We start from the raw sequence: 25,540 nt of genomic DNA on the forward strand, positions 1-25,540 counted from the left end.
GTTAACTTAAAACCAAAAGTTCAATACATTTAATTGAGGGATTGTTTACCACACTTAAAAGTAGAAAGGTATTTTTTTTCAGCAGGTCAAAGGGCTCTTAATTGTGAGTTGGTTGATCAGAAAAAGAAAACATCACAGTAAATACTATATGCCAGAATTACTACGTGGATTATGTTTCTCTGTGTACTTACATGGTATTTGATTTTCTTTTTCATATTGAATAATACCAAAGAACTTAAAAGTGTTACATGATTGGTTCTGAACCAAAATGTGGCTTAGTAAATAATATATGAATAATGTCATGATAGTGTTTCTAGCTCAGCAATGAGAAGGGTGTAATAAAAGAGAGGGTAGTCTTACCTAACAAAGCTGGTTTATAGAAATTTTTCTTATGACTGGGGTGACAGCTCACTTTTAGGCTTTTTCTGTGATCACTTCAACATTTGGAGAGGGGGCCAACATTCAAAGAAAGAAAGTTGTGAAAGTTTTGTTGTGGCAAGTCTGCCATCAATGAGCTGTAGCTTTCTCTTATGAATCATAGGTATCTATATCTTGTGGTTTAAATTGTGGTTTATGTAGAATCCTATAATGGTTTGAGTTGGAAGGGACCTTAAAGGTCATCTAGTTCCAACCCCCTACCCTGGGCTGGGACACCTTCCACTAGATCAAGTTGCTCAGAGCCTCATCCAGACTGGCCTTGAAAACCTCCAGGGATGGGGCAGCTCCTCTGGGCAACATGTTCCAGTGCTTCACCACCCTCACAGTGAAGAATTTATTCCTAATATCTAATCTAAATTTAGCCTCTTTCAGTTTAAAGCCATTCCCACTTGTCCTGTTACTGCATGTACTTGTAAAAAGTCTCTTTCCACATCTCTTATAGGCCCTCTCTAAATATTGGAAAGCTGCTAGGAGGAGTTTCTGCTCTTTGAGTTTCTTTGTGTCATTGCCTAGCATTAGCAAGGTCTGGTTTAAAAATGTTTCATTCTTCAAATCCAAAAGGATGAACTGCACACTGTAAGGAGGTAGTCAAACCTCTCAGTGAAGAATCACTGGTTTGTCTGCTTCTCTTCTGTGAAAAAGGAAGGAAAAAATGTTAGATCTGAAGTGGACTAAATCTGTCAGTCTGTGCTTGCACTATACTTAAGGGTACCATGTTAAATTTATCATTAATTCAATCCTAACTCTTGTATCTCAAATAAGATAGGACCCTGCTAGATGTCAGTATTTCCCATGAACAATTTTTTTATAAAGTTACTTTTATAATACCTGGGTCAATTCTTGGTATCTACTCTCATCATGTAGGTCCAGATTCACTCCACTGGTTCTCAGGGTCATGGTTGGGAGTCACAGAATCAATCAGGTTGGAAAAGATCATCAAGTCCAGTCTATGACTGAACACCACCATGTCAACTAAACCATGGCACAAAGTGCCACATCCAGTCTTTCCTTAAACACCTCCAGGGACAGTGGCTCCAGCACCTCCCCGGCAGCCCATTCCAATATCTAATCATTCTTTCTGTGAATAAATTCTTCTTATGTCTGACTTAGATTTCCCCTAGTGTACCTTAAGACTGTGTCCTCTTGTCCTGTCGCTGGTTGCCTGGGAGAAGACACCAACCCCCACCTGGTTACAATCTCCTTTCACGGAGTTGTAAGGAAGTGGTTGGGTCACCCTTGAGCCTCCTTTTCTCCAGGCCAAACACCCCCAGCTGCCTCAGCTGCTCCTCATCAGACTTGTGCTCCAGAACCTTCACCAGCTCCATCGCTCTTTTCTGAACTTGCTTTGGCACTTTAATGTTCTCCCTGAATTGAGGGGCCTGGAACTGGACACGATACTCAGGTCATCCTGAGCACACTGTGGAGAAAATAGGGAGAAAGTGCTTGGCCAGATGTTCTTGGAGTCTCTATGTCTGTTGACAATATAAGGAGTCTAGTTTGGTTCAGATTCAAATTTAATCACAATTTAAGCACCTAAGATTGGTTAGGCTGAACCTGAGCCCTTGTGTTAAGAAAGCAAAAATTCTCCACAAAAGCTTCTGTTATTTAGTTTCTGCTTTTCCGTTTTCTCATTTTTTCCTAATTGTAAAATACATTAAAAGACAGAAGATAATATAGAGGAGATTTTATTCTAGATGCATTTTTATGTATTTTTAACCTTTTACTGCCTGAAAAAATCTATTAAAATGAACAGTAAGAAATACTATCTCTGTATACTTGCAGTCCCTGGTATTTTAAATGATGTTCTACATTAGCAGCTTTGGTAATGCACTGCTATCATGGCTGAACAAAGGCAACGTGCTTTATCAACATCAGGTGAAGCGTTATATGAAATCCTGGCACTAGAAAAGGGAGCAACACATGATGAGATTAAGAAGTCCTACAGGTACGTAAAATGTGCTTTGCAACAGGTCTAAAAATGCTTATTTGTCTGGCATGATTATGATGGCAAAACCTTTTGAGTTATCTGCACAGTAGACATTCATTGTCACAATCCTTTCTTCTTTTTAAATTTGTGAGCCTGAAAAGGATCAGAGATGACACAATGTGAATCTACTGATTTCATCCCACAAGTAGTCTGTGAATAATCTGAAATATTTTAATCTAAATGAATGAGAGGTCAGACTGTTGGGATAAACTAACCTGGGCTATTTGAATACTGCACCCAGTTCTTGTGTTAGTATTTTTCCTGAAGTCTATTGAAAAGTAAAGCTAATGCAAGTGCTGTAATGACAATTTGAGAACTAGAGTAAGAGACATGAGTTCAATCAGTTTATCTTGTCAGAAAAGAAAAAGAAGATTATTTAGAAGAAAAGAAAAAGATTGTTTGATTAGAGTGTGTAATGTCCTTGAAGGGGAAAATTGCTAGGTGTGACATAGTTGTTCACTTTATGAAGGTAGGCATAACCAAAAGCAGAGCTTGGGATCTGAAAATTATTTGAGCTGAAAAGGAGGTACATGGTTTTAACTGTGAGTGTAACCAGCTACTGAAAAATACTGGCACAGGAATGCTAGTTTCTCTATTGAAAAAGAAGAGAGGACATTAAGAATAGCTTGAGTCAAACACAAGTTATCAAAATGGTGTCAAATATTTTATTGTTGAAATGTAACAAGACCTAGAAGTAAGACCAGAAGATTTTATGGGTAATTTTGCCCTTAAATTTGCTCAGCTGCTGTTGAAAAATTTTAATGTCACCTGTGAAGTAGATGTTCTTGACACTGAAATATGTCAGTCATGTACTTGCAGTTTTAATAAATATTGTAAAATTTTTATTACAGCATAATTCTGGCTATTGTTTGTTGCACTGTATTACCAGGCAAACTTAACACAGCTTACTTTTCCTATTGAATGTAAGAATATATCTGAAAAAGGTTTATGAAATAGATCTACTTGCATCATTTAGCTTGAATTTTGGCAAGACTCTGTCCTCCATGTTTTTGAACAAATTGCATTTCTCCTGCTTTCTGCTCCTAAAGGCACATATTCAATGAAGGCAAAAGTAGTGAATGTCCAAACTCTTCATACAATGGAAGGAGAACTGTTGACATCCCATGGTTCTGTTGTCTTGCATAATTATACCACTGGGAAAAAAGGATACTATGGTATCAAATTCACTTATGACTTGCACCTTCTGTGTCCCTGTAGTACAGCCTGTCTATCGAAATCATCTTCTGTCTCAAACTTCATGTTTTCCAGTTGCTTTTACATTTAATTTTCTGGAAATCCCCAAAGGAGAAAGTTGTCATGGAAGAATGTAGAATGCAATTAACTCCATTTAATGCTGAGCATGAATATGGGTGATTTACACAGTGATCTATGGCAAAACTGACAGTGGTGCTTTCTCCATCTTTATTAGTAATTAGAGAAAAAAAAGGCTGCTTCTGACTAAAGTGGAAATGTCAGAGGGATTCAATTTTAATAGAGTAGCTGTAAATATTTGCAAGATAAAATGATGAGTCAGTCTCATAGATTTGCTTTAATTATAATTTAATTTATGTTAATCCAAAAATCTGCTGCTGAAATGGTATTCTTTAGTACAAGGTATAAAACCAGCCATACCTGATTCTGAGTTTCCTGCCATTATTAATTAAGTCACTGTTAATTATACCGCCACAGCCCAGGGCAAAATTTGCTTTTTAATAAACATGACAGACATGACTCTGTGATTTTATTTGGAGTTTGGCACAATCTAATTTATCAGGGAGTAAAGCTAATGAGCTTTTAATCAGCAGAATTTCAAAGGAGATCTGTTTATCTTCAATATAATACAAAAATAATTTTAGAATCTTTTTTTTGGCGTAATAGATGAAACTGTACTTTGACTTATGCTTTCTTGTCTGACAGTGAAGTAATATGCAGAGAGATAGATACTGGATTTCTTTTCTTCAGAAGTTTCAAAAGATCCTGTTTGATAGACTACTTACAAGAAAACCATAGACTCATAGAGTGGTTTGTGTTGGAAGGGACCTTAAAGATCATCTAGTTCCAACCTTCTGCCCAGGGTTGCTCAGACTAGACCAAGTTGCTCAAAGCCTCATCCAATCTGGCACTGAGCACTTCTAGGGATAGGTCATCCACAGCTTCTCTGAGCAACCAATTCCAGTGCATCACCAACCTCACAGTGAAGAATTTCTTTGTAATGTCTAATCTAAACCTTGCCTCTTTCAATTTCTAGCCATTACCCCTTGCCCTACACTACACCCCCATGTCAAAAGCCCTGCTCCATCTTTCTTGTAAACCCTGCCTAAGTACTGAGAAGCTCCAATTATGTCACACTAAAGATTTCTCTTTTCTAGTCTGAATAGTCCAAATTCTTCTGGCCTTGCCTCCCAGGAAAGGAGCACCATCCTTCTAACCTAATCATGGTGTGCCTCCTCTGGACTTGCTCCAAAAGGTCAACACCTCTGTGATGGTATATTGGTGATTAAGAAATTTATTAGAAAATGTGTACAGCACTCTTAATGCCATTTAATTACTATGAAGCAAGGAGGGAAAATGGCTTAATCATGCCTATGCCATTGGCCTGTTCTACTCCTGATAAAGCCTCTGGGTTCATCCAAGGCTCCCCACAGCCACAAGGACCAGAGCACCTATGGTGCAGGAAAGAGAATGGAAAGCATTGGAGAATGCGGGCATCTATCCCGCTACCTCTCACATGCTAAGCGAGCACTCTACCACTTGAGCTAATTCCCCAGGCTGCAGCCTCTGACTGAGGTCCTCTCCCCTCCCAGGCCTGAACCAGCCCTGACCCAGGGTGCCCTGCACCCAAAGCCGCAGCCTCCCATTCATATCACTCACAACATCAACCCACCCACTCACATTCCAGCTGGAGAAGACTTTGGCCAACTTCAGAGCTCAGAATCACCATCCCCTGCCCAAGGGCTCAGTCAAAACTGCTGGGGCAGTAATATTCCCAAACTCAGACAAGGGCTCACAACTGGGCACTCATTCTGGGGAGGCCCCTGGGCAGGACCAAAAGGCAGTGGCAGTGGCAGTGTGGGATGTGTGTGAGAGGCAAAAGGTGACTCCTTCGAGCCGGAGTTGAACCAGCGACCTAAGGATGGCCATGCCAGGGAGCCTACAGTCCTCCGCTCTACCAGCTGAGCTATCGAAGGAAGCATGGGGACATGCCCAGGGCCTCGCCCAGCACTTTTGCCAAGCCACAGTGCACCATCATGCCTCTATTACCACATCTTCCTTCAAACAGCCTCAGCTCCATCATCACAGCTCCTTGCTCAACACCTTAGTCCATCACTCATGCAATCCACAATCAGAGATGCTCCATAAGCTCCTTGGACATCATCTTCTACACATGGACTCTCTTCATGGCCACACAGATCTTACCTATATCCTGCTGCATTTTCCCTTGATTGGTTTTCACTGTGCTGTCTTTTGGTCTCTGCTAAAGCATAAGAGAAAACAAAATTATAGCCATTTCTCTGTTCTGTAACCTATGCCTAAGCACTGCAACAAGTCCTCCAAACATCTCTTTCTCCAAACTGAACATGCCCACTCTCCTCAGCTGATCCTGAAAGAGAAATCTATCAGTTATTTAAGATTCTTAGCAGCCCTCCACTGAGGTTGTTCCATTCCATTGATGTCCTTTTCTGTATTTTGTTTGATATTTGAGAACTGTCAAGCAAAGAGAGAGCATAATTTCTTCTGTAAAACTGAACATAGTAAACTTGATACAACCCTAGATGTCTGCCTTATCTGTAAATTCAGGGCACACCATAAATCTCCACAGGGGACAGATGGATCCCTGGCAAAGGGCCCTGTGTCCCCACCAGGGAGAATGAAAAGCACTGGAGAATGCAGGCATCGATCCCGCTACCTCTCACATGCTAAGCGAGCGCTCTACCACTTGAGCTAATTCCCCAGGCTGCAGCCTCTGACTGAGGTCCTCTCCCCTCCCAGGCCTGAACCAGCCCTGACCCAGGGTGCCCTGCACCCAAAGCCGCAGCCTCCCATCCATATCACTCTCACACCACCAACTCATCCACTCACAGTCCTGCTGGAGCTGACTGTGGACAGCACCCGTGGTCAGAACCAACATCCCCTGCCTAAGGGTTCACCCAAAAATGTCTTGCCTGGTTATTACAGCTTAGGCAGGAGCTCATGGCTGGGCACTCATTCTGGGGAGTGCCCTGGGCAGGATCAGAAAAAGGCAGTGGCAGTGGCAGTGTGGGATGTGTGTGAGAGGCAAAAGGTGACTCCTTCGAGCCGGAGTTGAACCAGCGACCTAAGGATGGCCATGCCAGGGAGCCTACAGTCCTCCGCTCTACCAGCTGAGCTATCGAAGGAAGCATGGGAACATGCCCAGGGCCTCGCCCAGCACTTTTGCCAAGCCACAGTGCACCATCATGCCTCTATTACCACATCTTCCTTCAAACAGCCTCAGCTCCATCATCACAGCTCCTTGCTCAACACTTTAGCCCATCACTCATGCAAACCACAGAAATGTCCATAAGTTCCTTGGAAGTCATCCTCTCCACATGGACTCTCCTTAGGGCCATACAGAGCTCACCCATGTCCTGCTGCATATTCCCTTGATTCCCTTTTATTCTGCTGTCTTTTGGTCTCTGCTCAAGCATAAGAGAAAACAAAATTATAGCCATTTCTCAATTTTGTGACCTACACTGAAGTACCACAAGGTCATCTGCAAGTCCTCAGAACCTCTCTTTCCTTAAACTGAACATGCCCACTCTCCTCAGCCCATCCTTAAAGAGAAATCAAGTGCTTCCTTGTGATTCTTGGTGGCCCACCACTGAGGTTGTCCCATTTCATTAACATCCTTTTCCATACTGGGCTTGATCTTTGAGAACTGCCAAACTGTCTGGGTTTAAGTCAAGCTAAGGGGGTAGACACTTTAAAACTAGTTACTTCCCATTTATTTTTAGCCAATTCCCTTCCACCAATAAGTAGAGAGGAACGTGAGTAGATCTAAATGAAAAATAAGTTTACCAAAAATGTGAAATAGCACAGACAAGAAAAATAACAATAATAATCACTGGTTGCAGAGTTTCTAAATCTCACAGACTCCCTGCAAACAAGGAGAAATTAAAAGTGGCAGAGAAAACCCTCTGCCCAATATGGCACCCTCCATGAAGGATTGCATGTGGAGAGACAAAGACAGTGGAAAGCCTCCCCCTCTTTTGACTGCTTGACGACAGAGTGAACAAAAAGAGAGAAAAAAAATGCAAAACAACACAGATACCAAACTTCCATGATTATAAAAAACTCCCCCTAAACAACAAGCAGAGAGAACATGGGCAAAACAAAAAGAAAACCTAGATTCCAAAACCTGACAAATGCCCCTCCTATCTCTGGTGGCAGCAGCTCTGTCAAAAAAGGCACTCCAGCAGCTGAAACTCAATCCAGCTGGAACTCACATAGGGACTTCACCTTTTCATGAGGAGAAACAGCAGGCAGTTGGCAGGGGAGACTCAGACTCCATGCCTTCCCATTTCCACTGGGCGCTGCTGGCAGGTTGGAACAGCCATGTGGAGTGGGGCTGTTGTGCTTTTCTTGGTGCGACGTTGTGACTGTAAACAGGTGAAATTTGCTTTGAAGCAGTCCAGGACCACAAAATGTGGCTCCTTGGAAGTCTGAAGCAACCCTCTCAGGAAAGAAGACAAAAGAAAACCAAGGGGAGCTTCTACCTACTCTGCCTCAGCTCTGTCCCTGTGAGAACAAAAAGGAAAGAGCAAAAACCAAGAGGCAAGAGAGAGCTATACCTGAGAGATTCTGGCTTTTAGAAGACCTGGCAATGCCACAGCCCTGCAGTTCCATTTCCAGCCACAAGGCTTTCCAGAGAGAGTAACAATTCTGGGCACAGATGGATATGGAATACGGTAACATTTTGGGTTACGTAGGACACAACCAAAGAATGAGAAAATCAATTAATCCATTAAGCTGCCCATAGTGCTCTTGATGTCATCCTTCTCTGCAAATCCAGGGCACGCCATATATTTCTTCACAGCCTCCTCAGAGGTCAGATGGATCCCTGACAAAAGGCCCTGTATCCAGACAAGGAGGAATGAAAAGCATTGGAGAATGCAGGCATCGATCCCGCTACCTCTCACATGCTAAGCGAGCGCTCTACCACTTGAGCTAATTCCCCAGGCTGCAGCCTCTGACTGAGGTCCTCTCCCCTCCCAGGCCTGAACCAGCCCTGACCCAGGGTGCCCTGCACCCAAAGCCGCAGCCTCCCATCCATATCACTCTCACACCACCAACTCATCCACTCACAGTCCTGCTGGAGCTGACTGTGGACAGCACCCGTGGTCAGAACCAACATCCCCTGCCTAAGGGTTCACCCAAAAATGTCTTGCCTGGTTATTACAGCTTAGGCAGGAGCTCATGGCTGGGCACTCATTCTGGGGAGTGCCCTGGGCAGGATCAGAAAAAGGCAGTGGCAGTGGCAGTGTGGGATGTGTGTGAGAGGCAAAAGGTGACTCCTTCGAGCCGGAGTTGAACCAGCGACCTAAGGATGGCCATGCCAGGGAGCCTACAGTCCTCCGCTCTACCAGCTGAGCTATCGAAGGAAGCATGGGAACATGCCCAGGGCCTCGCCCAGCACTTTTGCCAAGCCACAGTGCACCATCATGCCTCTATTACCACATCTTCCTTCAAACAGCCTCAGCTCCATCATCACAGCTCCTTGCTCAACACTTTAGCCCATCACTCATGCAAACCACAGAAATGTCCATAAGTTCCTTGGAAGTCATCCTCTCCACATGGACTCTCCTTAGGGCCATACAGAGCTCACCCATGTCCTGCTGCATATTCCCTTGATTCCCTTTTATTCTGCTGTCTTTTGGTCTCTGCTCAAGCATAAGAGAAAACAAAATTATAGCCATTTCTCAATTTTGTGACCTACACTGAAGTACCACAAGGTCATCTGCAAGTCCTCAGAACCTCTCTTTCCTTAAACTGAACATGCCCACTCTCCTCAGCCCATCCTTAAAGAGAAATCAAGTGCTTCCTTGTGATTCTTGGTGGCCCACCACTGAGGTTGTCCCATTTCATTAACATCCTTTTCCATACTGGGCTTGATCTTTGAGAACTGCCAAACTGTCTGGGTTTAAGTCAAGCTAAGGGGGTAGACACTTTAAAACTAGTTACTTCCCATTTATTTTTAGCCAATTCCCTTCCACCAATAAGTAGAGAGGAACGTGAGTAGATCTAAATGAAAAATAAGTTTACCAAAAATGTGAAATAGCACAGACAAGAAAAATAACAATAATAATCACTGGTTGCAGAGTTTCTAAATCTCACAGACTCCCTGCAAACAAGGAGAAATTAAAAGTGGCAGAGAAAACCCTCTGCCCAATATGGCACCCTCCATGAAGGATTGCATGTGGAGAGACAAAGACAGTGGAAAGCCTCCCCCTCTTTTGACTGCTTGACGACAGAGTGAACAAAAAGAGAGAAAAAAAATGCAAAACAACACAGATACCAAACTTCCATGATTATAAAAAACTCCCCCTAAACAACAAGCAGAGAGAACATGGGCAAAACAAAAAGAAAACCTAGATTCCAAAACCTGACAAATGCCCCTCCTATCTCTGGTGGCAGCAGCTCTGTCAAAAAAGGCACTCCAGCAGCTGAAACTCAATCCAGCTGGAACTCACATAGGGACTTCACCTTTTCATGAGGAGAAACAGCAGGCAGTTGGCAGGGGAGACTCAGACTCCATGCCTTCCCATTTCCACTGGGCGCTGCTGGCAGGTTGGAACAGCCATGTGGAGTGGGGCTGTTGTGCTTTTCTTGGTGCGACGTTGTGACTGTAAACAGGTGAAATTTGCTTTGAAGCAGTCCAGGACCACAAAATGTGGCTCCTTGGAAGTCTGAAGCAACCCTCTCAGGAAAGAAGACAAAAGAAAACCAAGGGGAGCTTCTACCTACTCTGCCTCAGCTCTGTCCCTGTGAGAACAAAAAGGAAAGAGCAAAAACCAAGAGGCAAGAGAGAGCTATACCTGAGAGATTCTGGCTTTTAGAAGACCTGGCAATGCCACAGCCCTGCAGTTCCATTTCCAGCCACAAGGCTTTCCAGAGAGAGTAACAATTCTGGGCACAGATGGATATGGAATACGGTAACATTTTGGGTTACGTAGGACACAACCAAAGAATGAGAAAATCAATTAATCCATTAAGCTGCCCATAGTGCTCTTGATGTCATCCTTCTCTGCAAATCCAGGGCACGCCATATATTTCTTCACAGCCTCCTCAGAGGTCAGATGGATCCCTGACAAAAGGCCCTGTATCCAGACAAGGAGGAATGAAAAGCATTGGAGAATGCGGGCATTGATCCCGCTACCTCTCACATGCTAAGCGAGCGCTCTACCACTTGAGCTAATTCCCCAGGCTGCAGCCTCTGACTGAGGTCCTCTCCCCTCCCAGGCCTGAACCAGCCCTGACCCAGGGTGCCCTGCACCCAAAGCTGGAGCCTCCCATCCATATCACTCTCACACCACCAACTCATCCACTCATAGTCCTGCAGACAAGCCCCATGGTCAGAACCACCATCCCCTGCCCAAGGGTTTCACCAAAAAATGCCTTGCCTGGTTATCTCCCACAGCTTAGGCAGGAGCTCATGGCTGGGCACTCATTCTGGGGAGTGCCCTGGGCAGGATCAGAAAAAGGCAGTGGCAGTGGCAGTGTGGGATGTGTGTGAGAGGCAAAAGGTGACTCCTTCGAGCCGGAGTTGAACCAGCGACCTAAGGATGGCCATGCCAGGGAGCCTACAGTCCTCCGCTCTACCAGCTGAGCTATCGAAGGAAGCATGGGGACATGCCCAGGGCCTCGCCCAGCACTTTTGCCAAGCCACAGTGCACCATCATGCCTCTATTACCACATCTTCCTTCAAACAGCCTCAGCTGAGACATCACAGCTCCTTGCACAACACTTTAACCCATCAGTCATGCAAACCACAAACGGAAGTGCTCCATAAGCTCTTTGGATGTCATCTTCTACAGATAGACTCTCCTTAGGGCCATACAGATCCTGCTGCATTTTCCCTTGATTGGTTTTCATTGTGCTGTCTTCAGCCCTCTGCTCAAGTACCAGATAAAGGACAGCATTTCCTCTATTCTGTAATCTCCTACAAGCATGAAGGTCATGCCTAAGTCCTTTGATTCTCCAACAGTCTGAACATTCTCACTGTTCTTGCTCATCCATGTAGAGCAGTCCCTCCATTCTGTGAGGTTCTTGGTGGCCCCGCTGAGATTCCTCCATTCCATTGATGTCCTTTCCTGTGTGTGGGATCACCTGCTCCCAAGCATCCTGATGGCCTTTTTCTGAGGTCACTGCACATGGTCCACATGTGTCTTCTACACAGAGGCATAAAGTTGGGCACTGTCATGGCTTTATTTTGCAGGCTGTTGAACATCACACAGCTGATCACTCAAGCCCTTCTCCACAGTGGAAGTAAAATTCACAGGGTGAGAAAAAGATGGTTTATTAGGGCAGAAAAGAAATGGAAAGTGAAATAACAACAACAATAATAATAACAACTCTAATATTAATAGAACTAAATCACATGATGCACAACACAGTTGCTTTACACTCAATGAATGATGCCCAGTGAGTTCTTGAGCAGCAGCTCCCAGCCTTCTTTTCCCCTAATTTATATACTGAGCATGACATCATATGGTATGGAATATTCCTTTGGCCAGCTGGGGTGAACTGTTCTGGCTGACAGTTTTGCCCACCAGCCTCCTTGATGGTGGGGTGGTGTGAGAAGCTGGAAAGTCCTTGACTCACGATGAACACTGCTCAGCAAAAACTCAACCATCAGAATGTTATCAATATTTTTCTCCTCCTTGATCTAAAACACAGTACCATACCAGCTACTAGTAAGAAAATTAACTCAATCCCATCTGAAACCAGGTCAATATTTATGCCTTATTCTATACCATTTATGTCATGCCAAGGTCCCACAGGTTCCAATGCTTCTTTTAGGGTCTTTTTATAGACATATGCAGATATAATTCCCTTAGCCTATGGACCATTCCTCTAAAATGTCCATTGAGTTTATTTAGTCCATGACTTTTGGCTCCTCTTTAGCAGTAGTTCTTTGGGACAGGAGACATGATGCATGATGTTGGAGTGCTGTATTCTGAAAACAGTTCTGGTTCTATCATTGTTTTGATTAGCCTGGTCTAATCAAAATTCATTTTTCATCGATTAATAAAGCTAAATATTTATTGTAATAATTTTGATAAGGTATATAGCAACCATAGCAAAGGTGTTACACATTATTATATAGCAACTAATATAATACAATTCAAATAATTACCTGTTCTCACACAGAATCAAATCCCCTTGAGGTACACATCATACTTCTCCATCCTTCTGCATTAGTCACCAAGTGCACCCAGGTTCTTGATCAAAGGCAGTATCAGGGATGGGTTTGCCTTTGCCTGAAGTAGGAATAACCCAGCCTGACTTTCCCAGCATAATTTCTATGTGCACTACAGGGACTTCCCCCTTTTGTAAATGTACATCAAAGTTTTTATTGGGCAGGGCCAGTTTGATTAGAAGATGCTCTAGTGTTGGCTAACCACATGACTTTTGCTAAATGTATATTCCAATGTTAAAATGTCCCAGCACCCATTGCTCTCAGTTTAGTCTTTAACAATTCATCTGTCCAATTTTCTGGAGGCTGGTGCATGGTAGGAGGTGTGATATACCCATTCAATGCTATGCTGTTTGAGCCAAATGTCTAAGAGGTTGCTTCTGAAATAAGTACCATTGTCTGACCCAGGTGTTCTTTCTGGAGTTCATTTTTACCTCATTTCTTAAGGCCCAGGATAGTATTCCAGCCAGTGGCATCATGCACAGAATATATTTCCAGCCATCTGGTTGTAGGTTCCACCACAGATATTAGTAAAAATTTCTTTAAGCAAAGAGTAGTCAAGCCTGGAACAGGCTTCTGAGGAAGGGGGTTGAGTCACCATCTCTGGAGGGATTTAAAAGATGTGTAGATGTGCATTTAGGGACATTGTTTGGTGATGGACTTAACAGTGCTGGATTAATGCTTGGATCTGATTATCTTCAAGGTCTTTTGCAACCTAAACAATTCTACAGTTCTGTGAGTGTAAGCACCTGGCACTTGCATTGGCACATTTCTGGGAATGTGATATCATCAATCTGCCAGACCTCCCCATGTTTACATTTCAGCCACTGTCTTCCATTAGAGAGAGGCTTTCACTGTCTGGCTTGCTTTATTTCAGGCCATGTTTCATATTCATGGATAATCATGGATCAAGTTCGTGGTTAAGTCCGCCCCTCAGTCAGGAGGTGATGTATCTGTTGTATTTCTTCCTTAATGGCCTGAGATACCATGGGCCCATTAAGTTATAAATAGTTCACACTTACGTTACCAGTCCAGATCCACCTGATCCACTTCAATCCTAGCATCCTGACCCATCAGCTGGGATTTTTGATGTTAGTTAGTGACTTGAGTCTTGGGCAAATGACTACATGATATACTTTAACCACAAAGTTCTCTATCCAAGCAGAAATATCCTGCCATAACCCAGCAGTCCTGGTGGGTTTACCTATGCTCTGCCAGTTGACCTACTTCAATTTCAATGCCCTCTCCAACCAAAGCATTTGCCACCATCTATGAGTCTGCATAGAGATAATGTACTGGCCATTTTCCCTTTCAGCAATGTCTAAAGCCAGCTGGATAGCTTTCAGCAGCAACTTTGACCTCTGAAAACTGACTAGATTTACCTTGTCATTTAGCAGTGTCTGTGATGTGTATGGGACTCCACACAGCAGCTTTCCACCTTTGATATTTCCCCAAAACACAACAGGACTCACCAGGGCATATTTTTTTTCATCTTCTGGTTATTTCATTTACAATGAGGCTTTGTCAGCACACATCACCTCCTTTTCAGGCAATATTCCAAAATCGTTGCCTACTGGCCAGTCAATGATCACTTTCAAAATTCCTGGGCCACTGGGATTTCCTATTCAAGCACATTGTATCCTTGGTGTGCCCCACTTATTCCACGGAGCATCAGTGGCATGATGTGTAGAACAGACTCTCCCTTTGAATAGCCTGAATATCCGAGCACTGGCAGTCAGGGTGCCAAGAGGAGCTGTGCTTCAATACTAATCATGTCTGAAGCACCTCAAACTCCTTCATATGATGTCAATATTTCTTTCTCAGTTGGAGTAAAGCCAGCCTTGAATCTTCAGTGTCCCTAATGCCAAAACCCTAAGAGTCAACCTTGAGCCTTCCCAGGATGCTTTTTGCCAATGCCTTCAAGTAGGACTATTCTCCCCAGCTGCAGCACATTTTCAACACCTTATCTTGCCCAGAGCAGCCTGAGGGCTACTGTATGTACTATTTCCTTTTCAATTTGTTCAAAGATTTGTAATTGTTCAGGGCCCAAATGAAATAATTCTTCTTCCAGGTTAGTTAATAGAATGGGCTTTGTATCAGACTATAATTTGGAATAAATATTCTCCAAAAACCTCAAATGCCTAATACAGGTTATATTTCCTTTTTGCTAATTGGTAGAGACCTAGCTGTTATTTTGTTGATCACATTCATTGGGATACAATGACATCCATCTTGTTACTTTATTGCTAATAACTGGATCTCCCATGTAAGTCACTTGAGCTTACTTTGATTTATGGCAAAACTGACTTTCAGAAGATTTAGACAATTTTCTTTCCCTTCTCAAAAACTTTGTCTGCTGTGTTTCCCCATATGATGAAATCATCAATGTATTGCAGGTATTCCTGTTCTAGTGCAGTCTGGTTAAGTCCATGGAAAATGGTAGGGCTGGATTGCCACCTCTAGGGCAGGTGTACTGGATGCCCCTCCAACTGAAAGCAAATTGTGACCTGACTCTGCTGCCAAAGGGATTGAAGAAAACATGCTAGTGATATTGATTGTGGCAGGCCACTTGGCTGCCTTTGATACAAACTGCCTCCAGTTCAAATTGAAGTTCTAGCCAGTCTGGCATGGCAGCACTTAGCAGCAGCATGGCTTCATTCAAGGTACTATAATCTACTGTTGGTCTCCGCTCTCAATCAGATTTTCACAGTGGCCATGTGAAACTGTTACAGGATGAGCGAATCCTGCTGATACCTCCAGGGCTTTCCAGCTGACCAATCAGCTTATACATGGGAATCAGGGGGTCTTGGTTGGTGTGACCAAGACCACCTATATAATATAGGGATGAGATGGGTAACACCTCATTTATGAGTTCTTCCTCTTCTTCCTCCTCAGTCTGCAGCCACCTCTCTTCCTCCTCTTTTCTCTGGCCCTGCTTTGGATCAGTCTTCTTCCCGCTGCTGACTCTAAGAAGACGCTCCTTCATCCCTTACTAAAGGAGCTGACTTCTACTCCCAGTATTTCTTCCAGTGAAGATGATATTGGTACAGGTGGGTCCTTTGGTTCAGATGCAGTCACTGGGACTGGGGCAGCCTGACATTTTGTCATCAGATCCAAAGACCTTATCCCCTTGAGGATACTGAATAGTATTGAACAGGACTTGCTAGGCATGGGCCAGGCCCCAACATGTTGCAGTGATTTGTTTCTCTCTGGAATTACCAGGCTGGCAGCATACTTCTTCCAAATATTTCACTAGTTTTTCAGGATTCTGAACTTGTTTGGGGGTGAAATTCCAGAATATTCGAGATGCCCATTATCGTACATACTTGCCTGGACTATCCCATATATCCTGCGACTATATATGCTCAGGCTGAGGGCAGCTATCTGGGTGGTATCCTTAAAAAGTTGTTTAATTCTAAACAAGGCCTGAAATACAATCAGGAGACATAGCAATAAGAACATACTGCTTTGAACATCCTGACTACATTCAGAATTCTCAAGAGCTATTGTAATTACCCTGGATGAGAAGGGGAAGATGTGGGAAGTGTATGCCCCACGGATTGCCTCTAGGAGGAAAGAAAAAGGATGTAATTAGGAATAGTTTCCAATAGATGGCTCTAGAAGTATGGGGAAGATAACAATACTTGATTACAAATAAATTAGTCTTGTGACCATCAGCTTTATGATATCATAAACCAGTGTTACAAAGTTCGACAACATGATAACCTTAGCCCAGCCCCCAGAGGTGATAAACAGCACAACAAGAAACATTCAGAGCAAGTAAGATGTTATGTAACCCAACCCTGAGAACAGAAATTTATTTACTCTCAACTCTGAGAGTAAGTAAATCAACATCAGGATTAGTTATTATTACAGTAATATAATGAATGCTTAAAAGAAATTTGTTTTACTGTACTCTAGTCAGATTTGTCATCATCTCAACCCTTCAAGCCCCATGTTGGGCACCAAAAAGGGCTGTTGTGGTTTAACCCAGCAGGCAGTTAAACCCTACACAACTGCTCACACACCCCACCCCCAAGAGGGTTTTTGGAGAGAACTGGGAGAAAAAAGCAAAATTTGTGGATTGAGAAAAACACAGTTCAAAAGGACAGAAAAGGAAGGGGGAAATATGAATAATAATAACAACAGAATTAGATTACACAAAATAAGTGACATACAACACAATTGTTCAACACCTGAAGAACAATGCCCAGACAGTTTATAAGCAGTGGGCCCCAGCCATCTTTCTCCCTAGTATATACTGAGCCTGATGTCATGTGGTATGGAACATTCTTTTGGTCAGCTGAGGCCACCTGTCTCATCTGTGTCTCCTCCCAATTTCTTGTGCCCCCCAGTCTCCTCGCTAATGGAATGTGGTGCAAGAAGCTGAGAAGTCCTCAGCTTTGCATAAACTCTGGTTACAAAGAACTATAACAGCAGTGTCTAACCAACATTATTCACACTCTGAATCCAAAACACAGATATTAGGAAGAAAATTCGTTCTATTATAGCAAAAAAAACCCAAAAAACCTATATATAACATGTACACAATTATAAATTGCATCTATCCAATGAAGAGGAAAGTCAGATAATTACTTCCCTCAATCCAGAGGCCCTGCTCTTGGAGAAGTCCTGGATGCTGTCCTCTACTTTACTTCCCAGGTTTCTTTTCCCTTCAGAAGATAGGGGGACCCTCACGAAAAAGGCCCTGTATCCAGGCAAGGGGAATGAAAAGTACTGGAGAATGCAGGCATCGATCCCGCTACCTCTCACATGCTAAGCGAGCGCTCTACCACTTGAGCTAATTCCCCAGGCTGCAGCTTCTGACTGAGGTCCTCTCCCCTCCCAGGCACCCAGCCCTGACCCAGGGTGCCCTGCACCCAAAGCCGCAGCCTCCCATTCATATCACTCTCACACCATCAACCCATCCACTCTCAGTCCTGCTGGAGGTGACTGTGGACAGCACCCATGGTCAAAACCACCATCCCCTGCCTAAGGGTTAACTCAAAAATGCCTTGCCTGGTTATCTCCCACAGCTTAGGCAAGAGCTCATGGTTGGGCACTCATTCTGGGGAGTGCCCTGGGCAGGATCAGAAAAAGGCAGCAGTGCCAGTGTGGGATGTGTGTGAGAGGCAAAAGGTGACTCCTTTGAGCCAGAGCTGATCCAGCGACCTAAGGATGGCCATGCCAGGGAGCCTACAGTCCTCCGCTCTACCAGCTGAGCTATCGAAGGAAGCATGGGAACATATCCTGGGGACATCACCCTGTACACACTCACCCAACACTCTTGCAAAGCCACAGTGCACCATCATGCCTCTATTACCACATCTTCCTTCAAACAGCCTCAGCTCCTACATCACACCTCCTTGCTCAATACTTTAGCCCGTCAGTCATGCAAACCATGACATCATTTTCTTCATGAGTTGATGGGCTCTTCTCATGGCCACACAGAGCTCACCCATGTCCTGCTGCATTTTCCCTTGCTCCCTTTCAATGTGTTGCCTTTTGCCCTCTTCCCAAGCAGATGACACATATATAGCCATTCTACTCTGAAACCTCCTCTATGTCAAAAGGTCATGTGTGAGTCCTCTGAACCTCTCTTTCTCTAGGCTAAACATATCCACTCTCCTCATCCCATCCACACAGAGAAACCCCTCCATTCCTTGAGATTCTTGGTGGCACTCCAGAGACAGTTCTCTATGACTGTTTTTCTGCTTAGAAGATCTCAAAATGGGGTACAATACTTTAGATGACATTTGATGTTTATCAAGCAGAGGGAGAAACCTTGGTTAAATTGCCCATGAAGACACAGATGTCATTTTATTCTTTGCATTCTGGATATACTATGATCACCCACAGGTCCTGGCAAAGGGCCCTGTGTCCAGGCAAGGGGAATGAAAAGCATTGGAGAATGCAGGCATCGATCCCGCTACCTCTCACATGCTAAGCGAGTGCTCTACCACTTGAGCTAATTCCCCAGGCTGCAGCCTCTGACTGAGGTCCTCTCCCCTCCCAAGCACCCAGGGTGCCCTGCACCCAAAGCCTGGGCTTCCCGATAACCCCACCCTCACACCACCAACCCACCCACTCACTTTCCTGCTGGAGGTGACTGCGGGCAAGCACAGTGGCAGAATCAACTTCCCATGGCCAGGGTTCACCCAAAAATACCTTGGCCTCTTATCTTCCCAATCTGAGGCAAAAGCTCATGACTGAGTAGCTCATTATGGGGAACCCCCTGGGCAGGACCAAAAGGCAGTGCCAGTGCCAGTTCCAGATGTGTGCCATAGCCAAGAGGTCACTCCTTTGAGCCAGAGTTGAACCAGCAACCTAAGGATGACCATGCCAGGGAGCCTACAGTCCTCTACTCTACCAGCTGAGCTATTGAAAGAAGCATGTATTTCAGATACCTAAAATATTACAGTCATTCAATCATTCCAGTCTCACACCACTCCCTTGGATTTACATGACCCTCCTTTGCAGGAAATAGGAGACTTGACTTATTTCACATTGCTTCTCAAGCCTACAATCCCTGGCCAGGATAGACACAGCCATGGTGGCTCACTTGAACAGAAGGTTGAAGGTGGCTCACTTGAACAGTGCCAGAACAGAAGGCACTTTCACCATGACAAAGCAGGGACAACTGCAACCAAGGAAGTCACTGCAGAGGTTGGAGTGATGATCATGTCCAGTGACTGACAGGCAGGTCCAGACTGACAAGCCAGGGGTTAGGTCAATGCAGGGCATTCATCTGCATATCAGGTTTGGATCCAAGGTCACTGTGACTTGATAGCGCTATGGCTGTGGCCATTACTGAGCTAGAGACCAGGACTCCTGATTTTTAACACAGAAAGAAAATGAAGGCCCAGATGTGAACATAAGGAGAACTCCTGTGCTGATGGTTGGAGGTGCAAACCCCACATGAGGCTGGTCAGGGACATTCAGGCCTTTTCAGGCACTTACTGCCCACACAAGATGTAATGATCACCATGTGAGAGAACCAGCAGCTCTCCACTACACCAGCAGATACCAACAGACTGTCAGGGTCCTCTCTCTGCTCTGGCTCCATGATTGTGTTCTCAAAGCAATCAGTTTGAATGAGTCCTCAGGGCATCCCCAAGTAGCCCTAAATGAGGGATCCCATCATTTTGCTCAAGATTTCAGCCAGTCAGATCACACCAACCTCCAAGAATGGAGACTCCAGGGCAGCATTCTTCTCCCACCATGCTGATCTGAGGAGGTGTCAGGTCCTGAGAGGGTGGTCTTGGACCACTTTTTCTGGGATAGCTGTAAAACATCAGGTCCCTAGAAGGCAGTTCTGGAGGCAAGTAACACTCAGGATACCTTTGGGCTAAATTAAGGCAAAACAATGCCAAACAATCAATTAGAAAAAATTAATTTATCACAGCAGCAGTTTAAATTTATTGTAAGTTGAATAAGTTTAAATCTTATTATAAGTTGAATGGCCCATGGCAGCAATGATCTAAACTTTTCAGAACAGCCCGTGGGAGCAGCAATTTAAACTTTTAAGAAGAGGAAGAGAAGAAGAAAGAAAGAGAAGAAGATAGACATAGAGGAAAAGATCTGGATCACCAGCCAGGGTTCCAGTGGTGCCTCTGGTTCAGTTCCTTTGGGTGGTGGTTGCACACCCCACCCATCTCAGTTGTGCTATTTATAGACTAACCCTCATGCATGTGCATTTTGTTATTCTCAAACTTTTCAGAAGGGGATTGGGGGCTTCATGGTTTCAATTCCCTTCACAGATGTCAGAGAGACAAGAGCAGTTCTGTCTCATACCTGGTTTTGGAGATAGTTACCCAAGATAAGGAAGCTGATCCAAGGAAAGTGTTATTCTGCATTGAAAGATGCTGTTTTCTAACTGCACCTTATCAGTATGGAAACTGTCCTTTCCTCTGCTACCAAGTGTTTGAGACATTAACTCTTTTTAGGTTTTAATTGTCTCATAGATGAGAAAAAACTGAAAACTCTGCTGCTTCAGTTGTGGCCTGTTGTTTTTCTTTCCTTTATTAATCACCACAGTAAAAGGCCTAACTGTTGAATCAATAACCTCCTGATAGGCATTTTGATAAGTGCTTGCTTATTTCCCACACAGTCCTTTCTTCTTCAAGATCTGCACTCAACAGCCTCACCTCAAAGGGCAAGTGCACCTGCTTCCAAGAGTCCTGGTGGCTTTATTCTGAGCTCTTTGCACTTGGTCAATGTCTGTCTTATACATGGAGGCCTAAGGATGGACACAACATTCTGGATCCTTTCCAACATACTCAGAACAAAGTGAGAGAAACCGTTCCTTCAATTCACAGCCCATGTTGCCATGGACATAGTCCTAGATAATGTGCTCCTCTTTGCAGCACAGGTTCAAGCAAGAGGAATGAAAAGCATTGGAGAATGCGGGCATTGATCCCGCTACCTCTCACATGCTAAGCGAGCGCTCTACCACTTGAGCTAATTCCCCAGGCTGCAGCCTCTGACTGAGGTCCTCTCCCCTCCCAGGCACCCAGCCCTGACCCAGGGTGCCCTGCACCCAAAGCCGCAGCCTCCTATTCATATCACTCTCACACCATCAACAACCCACCTGATCATGTTCTTACTCGTTGTGATTCCAGACAAGACGTGTGCTCAAAACCACAATTTCCTGACCAGGGTTAACCCAAAAATGCCTTGGCTGTTCAGTCTCTCAAGGTTGGACGAGAGCTCATGGTTAGACAGATCTTTGAAGGGGAGCCCCTTGGGCAGGACCAAAAGGCAGTGGCAGTGGCAGTGTGGGAGGCAAAAGGAGACTCCTTCGAGCCGGAGTTGAACCAGCGACCTAAGGATGGCCATGCCAGGGAGCCTACAGTCCTCCGCTCTACCAGCTGAGCTATCGAAGGAAGCATGGGAACATGCCCAGGGCCTCGCCCAGCACCTTTGCCAAGCCACAGTGCACCATCATGCCTCTATTACCACACCTTCCTTCAATCAGCCTCAGCTGAGACATCACAGAACCTTGCTCATGTGCTCCATAACCTCTTTCAACATCATCTTCTACAGATGAACTTCCTCACAGCCACACAGATCTTACCTATATCCTGCTGCATTTTCTCTTCATTCCCTTTCACTCTGCTATCTTCAGCCCTCTGCTCAAGCATAAGATACAACAAAATGACAGCCATCCCTTTATTCTGTAACTGAGTGTTGGGACATCATGTGTAAGTCCTCTGAACGTCTCTTTCTGGAAACTGAAAGCACCTACTCTCCTCAGTCTGTCTTTAAAGAGAATTCCTTGAGTTCCTTGGTGGCCCTCCACTGAGGTTGCTCTGTTCCATTGATGTCCTTTTCTCTACTTCCCTTGACACTTGAGAGCTGTCAAGCAAAGAGGGAGAACATCAATTCCTCTGCCAAACTGCCCCTGGCAGTCTTGATACAACCCTGGATGTCATCTTGCTCTGTAAATCCAGGGCACACCTTGAATCTTCCCACAGCCCCCAGAGATGGATCCCTGGCAAAGGGCCGTGTATCCAAGCAAGGGGAATGAAAAGCATTGGAGAATGCGGGCATCGATCCCGCTACCTCTCACATGCTAAGCGAGCGCTCTACCACTTGAGCTAATTCCCCAGGCTGCAGCCTCTGACTGAGGTCCTCTCCCCTCCCAGGCCTGAACCAGCCCTGACCCAGCATGCCCTACACCCAAAGCCTGAGTCCCCCTAATCATCTGCACATTACCACCCACCCACTCACTTTCCTGTTAGGGGGGACTGCAGACAACTCCAGGGCTCTGAACCACTGTCTGTCACCAAGCGTTCACCCAAAAATGCCTTGGCTCATCATCTTCCCAAAGTCAGACAATGGCTCATGGCTGGACAGCTCATTCTGGGGGTGCCCAGGGGGAAGCAGCGCCAGTGTGGGATGTGTGTGAGAGGCAAAAGGTGACTCCTTTGAGCTGGAGTTGAACCAACAACCTAAGGATGGCTATGCCAGGAAGCCTACAGTCCTCCACTCTACCAGCTGAGCTATCAAAGGAAGCATGGGAACATGCCCAGGGCCTCGCCCAGCACACACTCAGACAACCATTCACTTCCATATCACCCCATATATATTTGCATGACACTGTCCAGGAGGAAAAAAGAAACACTTGCCTTAGACCCACATTGCCCAGAAAATCTCATGTCCACAACACCAAACCAGGGCAGACCCAGCCACGGTGGCTCATCCCACATCAGAAGCTTGAGCAGAAGTCACCACCAGGCACTGCAAGCAAGGAAGTCAGTGCAGAGGTCAGAATGATGATCATGTGTCCAGGGAATGCCAGGCAGGTCCAGACAAGAGAGGATTGAAGTCAAGCAGAACTTCCATCTGCACATCAGTGTATGTGTCAAGAGTCTTTGTGGCTGGACATATCCAAAGTTATGAGGTCATTTCAGATGTATTAGGGCTTGCAGCACCCCAACAGATGTGATGTGTATCCATGGAAGGGAGCCTAGAGCCCTTCACTCCACCAGCACAGCAATGGAGGGACCCAAATAAGTTCTTCCTCTGTGACAGAGCAGTCAAAGAAATCAGTTTGAATGAGGGCTCAGGACACATCTTTTCAAATCTCCCACAGCAGCCCAAGCTCAAGGATCACTGCAGGTGACTCAAGGGTTCAGCCATTTATGTTACATCAGCTTCCAAGCATGGAGTGCACAGCACTCCAGGACACTCTTCTTCTCCTGCCTGTCTGACCTGAGGAGGGAAAAAATGGAATCTCTCCTGCTTCAGTTGTGGCCCACTGTCTTACTCTTCTTCCCATCACCACAGTAAAAGGTCTAATGGTTGAGTCAATAACCTCCTGAGAGGCATTTGAAACCTTCTGCTTAGCTCACCCAAAGCCTGCAGTTTGTGACCATCTGTTTTTCACATATTATAATGGAATATTTTGGGTTGAAAAGAACTTTTAAGTTCATGTTGTCCAACTTTCCTGCTGTGGGCAAGAGCCTCTTCCACTAGATTAGATAGCTTAAAGGCCCATCCAACCAGACATGAACTTTTGCAGTGATAGGGTATTTTCAAGTTCTCTAGGCAACCTTTTCCAGTGCCTCACCACTGTCATCATAAAGAATTTCTTTTAACATAATCTAAATCTACCTTGTTTTGTTTAAAACCATTTCTGCTTGTTCTCTCACCATAAGGTCTGCTAAAAAGTGTCTTTGTCTTTCTTATAAGCATTCTTTATCAATTGAAAGGTTGCTATTAGATCTCTCTGGAGCCTTCTCTTCTCCAGGCTGAACAGTCCCAACTCTCTCAGCCTGTCTTAACAGGAAAGGTATTTCATCCCCAGTCAGTCCTGTGTCCTTATTCTGGACCAGCTCTAATCATGTCTTCCTTATGCTAGGGAACCCATGGCTGGACACAGCACTCTAGGTGTGGGCTCACAAGAGGGTGATAAAGGGGCAGAACATCTGCTGGCCATGCTACTTTTGATGTAGCCCAGCATATGACTGATTTTCTGGGCTACAAAAGTACATTGCCAGCTTATGTCAAGTTTTTTTCATCCACCAGCACCCCCAAGTCCTTCTCCACACAGTTGCTCTCAATCCATTCCTCTCTCAGCATGTACAGATACTGGTGATTGCCCTGACCCGGGTGCAGGAGCTTGAAGGCTTATTTAACCTAATGAAGTTCACATGGACACACTGCTTGAGCTTCTTGAGGTCCCTCTGGATGGAATATCTTCCCTTAAGCATATAAATTGCACTGCTCCCTTTTTTATCTGTAAAGTTGCTGAGGCTGCACTCAATGCCACTCACAATGGCATCATTAATGAAGATATTAAATAGTATTGGTCCTAATACAGACCCTGAGGGACACCACTTGGTACTTGTTTCCACTTGGATATTGAGGTGTTGACTACAGTTCTTTGAATGTGGCCATCCAACTCATTCCTTATTCATTGAACAGTCCATCCTCCCAAACCCCATGTCCCCTATTTAGTGCCAAGGATGTTGTGTGGGATGACATCAAAGGCTTTAGCAAAGTCCAGGTAGATGACATCCACAGCTCATTTCTTTTCCACTGAGGCAATCAGTCTATTGTAGGAGGTCACTAGATTAGTCAGTCATGATTTGTATTCAGTGAAGCCATGTCACCTGTCTCTAAACACCTCCCTGTCTTCACATGTCTAGATGTATATTCCAGGAGGATCTGTTCTGTGATCTTAGCAGGGTGGCTCTCACTGCTTAGTGGTTCCCAGTCATTCTTTTTACCATACTTAAAAATTTGATGTTTTGCTCCTCTCAATAACACAGGACTCCACTTGAGAAGGTAGGCATAAAGGTGGGCAAGTAATCCCAAGTAAACAGAACGATTCAGATACCCCACTCTACAGCCCTTGCTCCTGTTCCTGTAGTTATCTGTGCAGCCAGCTACAAAGAACTCCTAATAACACCAGTGGGCAGAGGGACCTCTGACAAGGCCCTGTACCCAGGCAAGGAGGAATGAAAAGCATTGGAGAATGCGGGCATCGATCCCGCTACCTCTCACATGCTAAGCGAGCGCTCTACCACTTGAGCTAATTCCCCAGGCTGCAGCCTCTGACTGAGGTCCTCTCCCCTCCCAGGCCTGAACCAGCCCTGACCCAGGGTGCCCTGCACCAAAGCCGGAGCCTCCCATTCATATCACTCTCACACCATCAACAACCCACCTGATCA

At 44.9% G+C, this 25,540-nt stretch overlaps 1 protein-coding gene and 8 non-coding genes across 9 annotated transcripts in view; 1 reads left to right on the plus strand and 8 right to left on the minus strand.

The window, feature by feature from the left end:
* Window positions 1-2,219: 2,219 nt before the first annotated feature.
* Window positions 2,220-25,540, plus strand: part of DNAJC5B (DnaJ heat shock protein family (Hsp40) member C5 beta) — a 38,463-nt gene continuing 15,142 nt past the window's right edge. The window contains exon 1 of the mRNA XM_036406987.1: window positions 2,220-2,383. Within this exon, the coding sequence (XP_036262880.1) occupies window positions 2,277-2,383 (107 nt within the window). The 5' untranslated portion in view covers window positions 2,220-2,276. The remainder of the gene's footprint in view (window positions 2,384-25,540) is intronic.
* On the minus strand, window positions 5,525-5,613 carry TRNAY-GUA (transfer RNA tyrosine (anticodon GUA)). Its single transcript is given in 2 exon segments — window positions 5,525-5,560; window positions 5,577-5,613. It is a non-coding gene; the product is annotated as a tRNA-Tyr (tRNA).
* TRNAY-GUA (transfer RNA tyrosine (anticodon GUA)) lies at window positions 6,713-6,801 on the minus strand. Its single transcript is given in 2 exon segments — window positions 6,713-6,748; window positions 6,765-6,801. It is a non-coding gene; the product is annotated as a tRNA-Tyr (tRNA).
* TRNAY-GUA (transfer RNA tyrosine (anticodon GUA)) lies at window positions 8,957-9,045 on the minus strand. Its single transcript is given in 2 exon segments — window positions 8,957-8,992; window positions 9,009-9,045. It is a non-coding gene; the product is annotated as a tRNA-Tyr (tRNA).
* TRNAY-GUA (transfer RNA tyrosine (anticodon GUA)) lies at window positions 11,193-11,281 on the minus strand. The gene is given in 2 exon segments: window positions 11,193-11,228; window positions 11,245-11,281. It is a non-coding gene; the product is annotated as a tRNA-Tyr (tRNA).
* On the minus strand, window positions 21,657-21,745 carry TRNAY-GUA (transfer RNA tyrosine (anticodon GUA)). Its single transcript is given in 2 exon segments — window positions 21,657-21,692; window positions 21,709-21,745. It is a non-coding gene; the product is annotated as a tRNA-Tyr (tRNA).
* TRNAA-AGC (transfer RNA alanine (anticodon AGC)) lies at window positions 22,397-22,469 on the minus strand. Its single transcript has one exon. It is a non-coding gene; the product is annotated as a tRNA-Ala (tRNA).
* On the minus strand, window positions 22,786-22,874 carry TRNAY-GUA (transfer RNA tyrosine (anticodon GUA)). Its single transcript is given in 2 exon segments — window positions 22,786-22,821; window positions 22,838-22,874. It is a non-coding gene; the product is annotated as a tRNA-Tyr (tRNA).
* TRNAA-AGC (transfer RNA alanine (anticodon AGC)) lies at window positions 25,339-25,411 on the minus strand. The gene has a single exon. It is a non-coding gene; the product is annotated as a tRNA-Ala (tRNA).

Source organism: Molothrus ater, chromosome 1 (assembly GCF_012460135.2).
Source record: "Molothrus ater isolate BHLD 08-10-18 breed brown headed cowbird chromosome 1, BPBGC_Mater_1.1, whole genome shotgun sequence".
NCBI lineage: Eukaryota > Metazoa > Chordata > Aves > Passeriformes > Icteridae > Molothrus > Molothrus ater.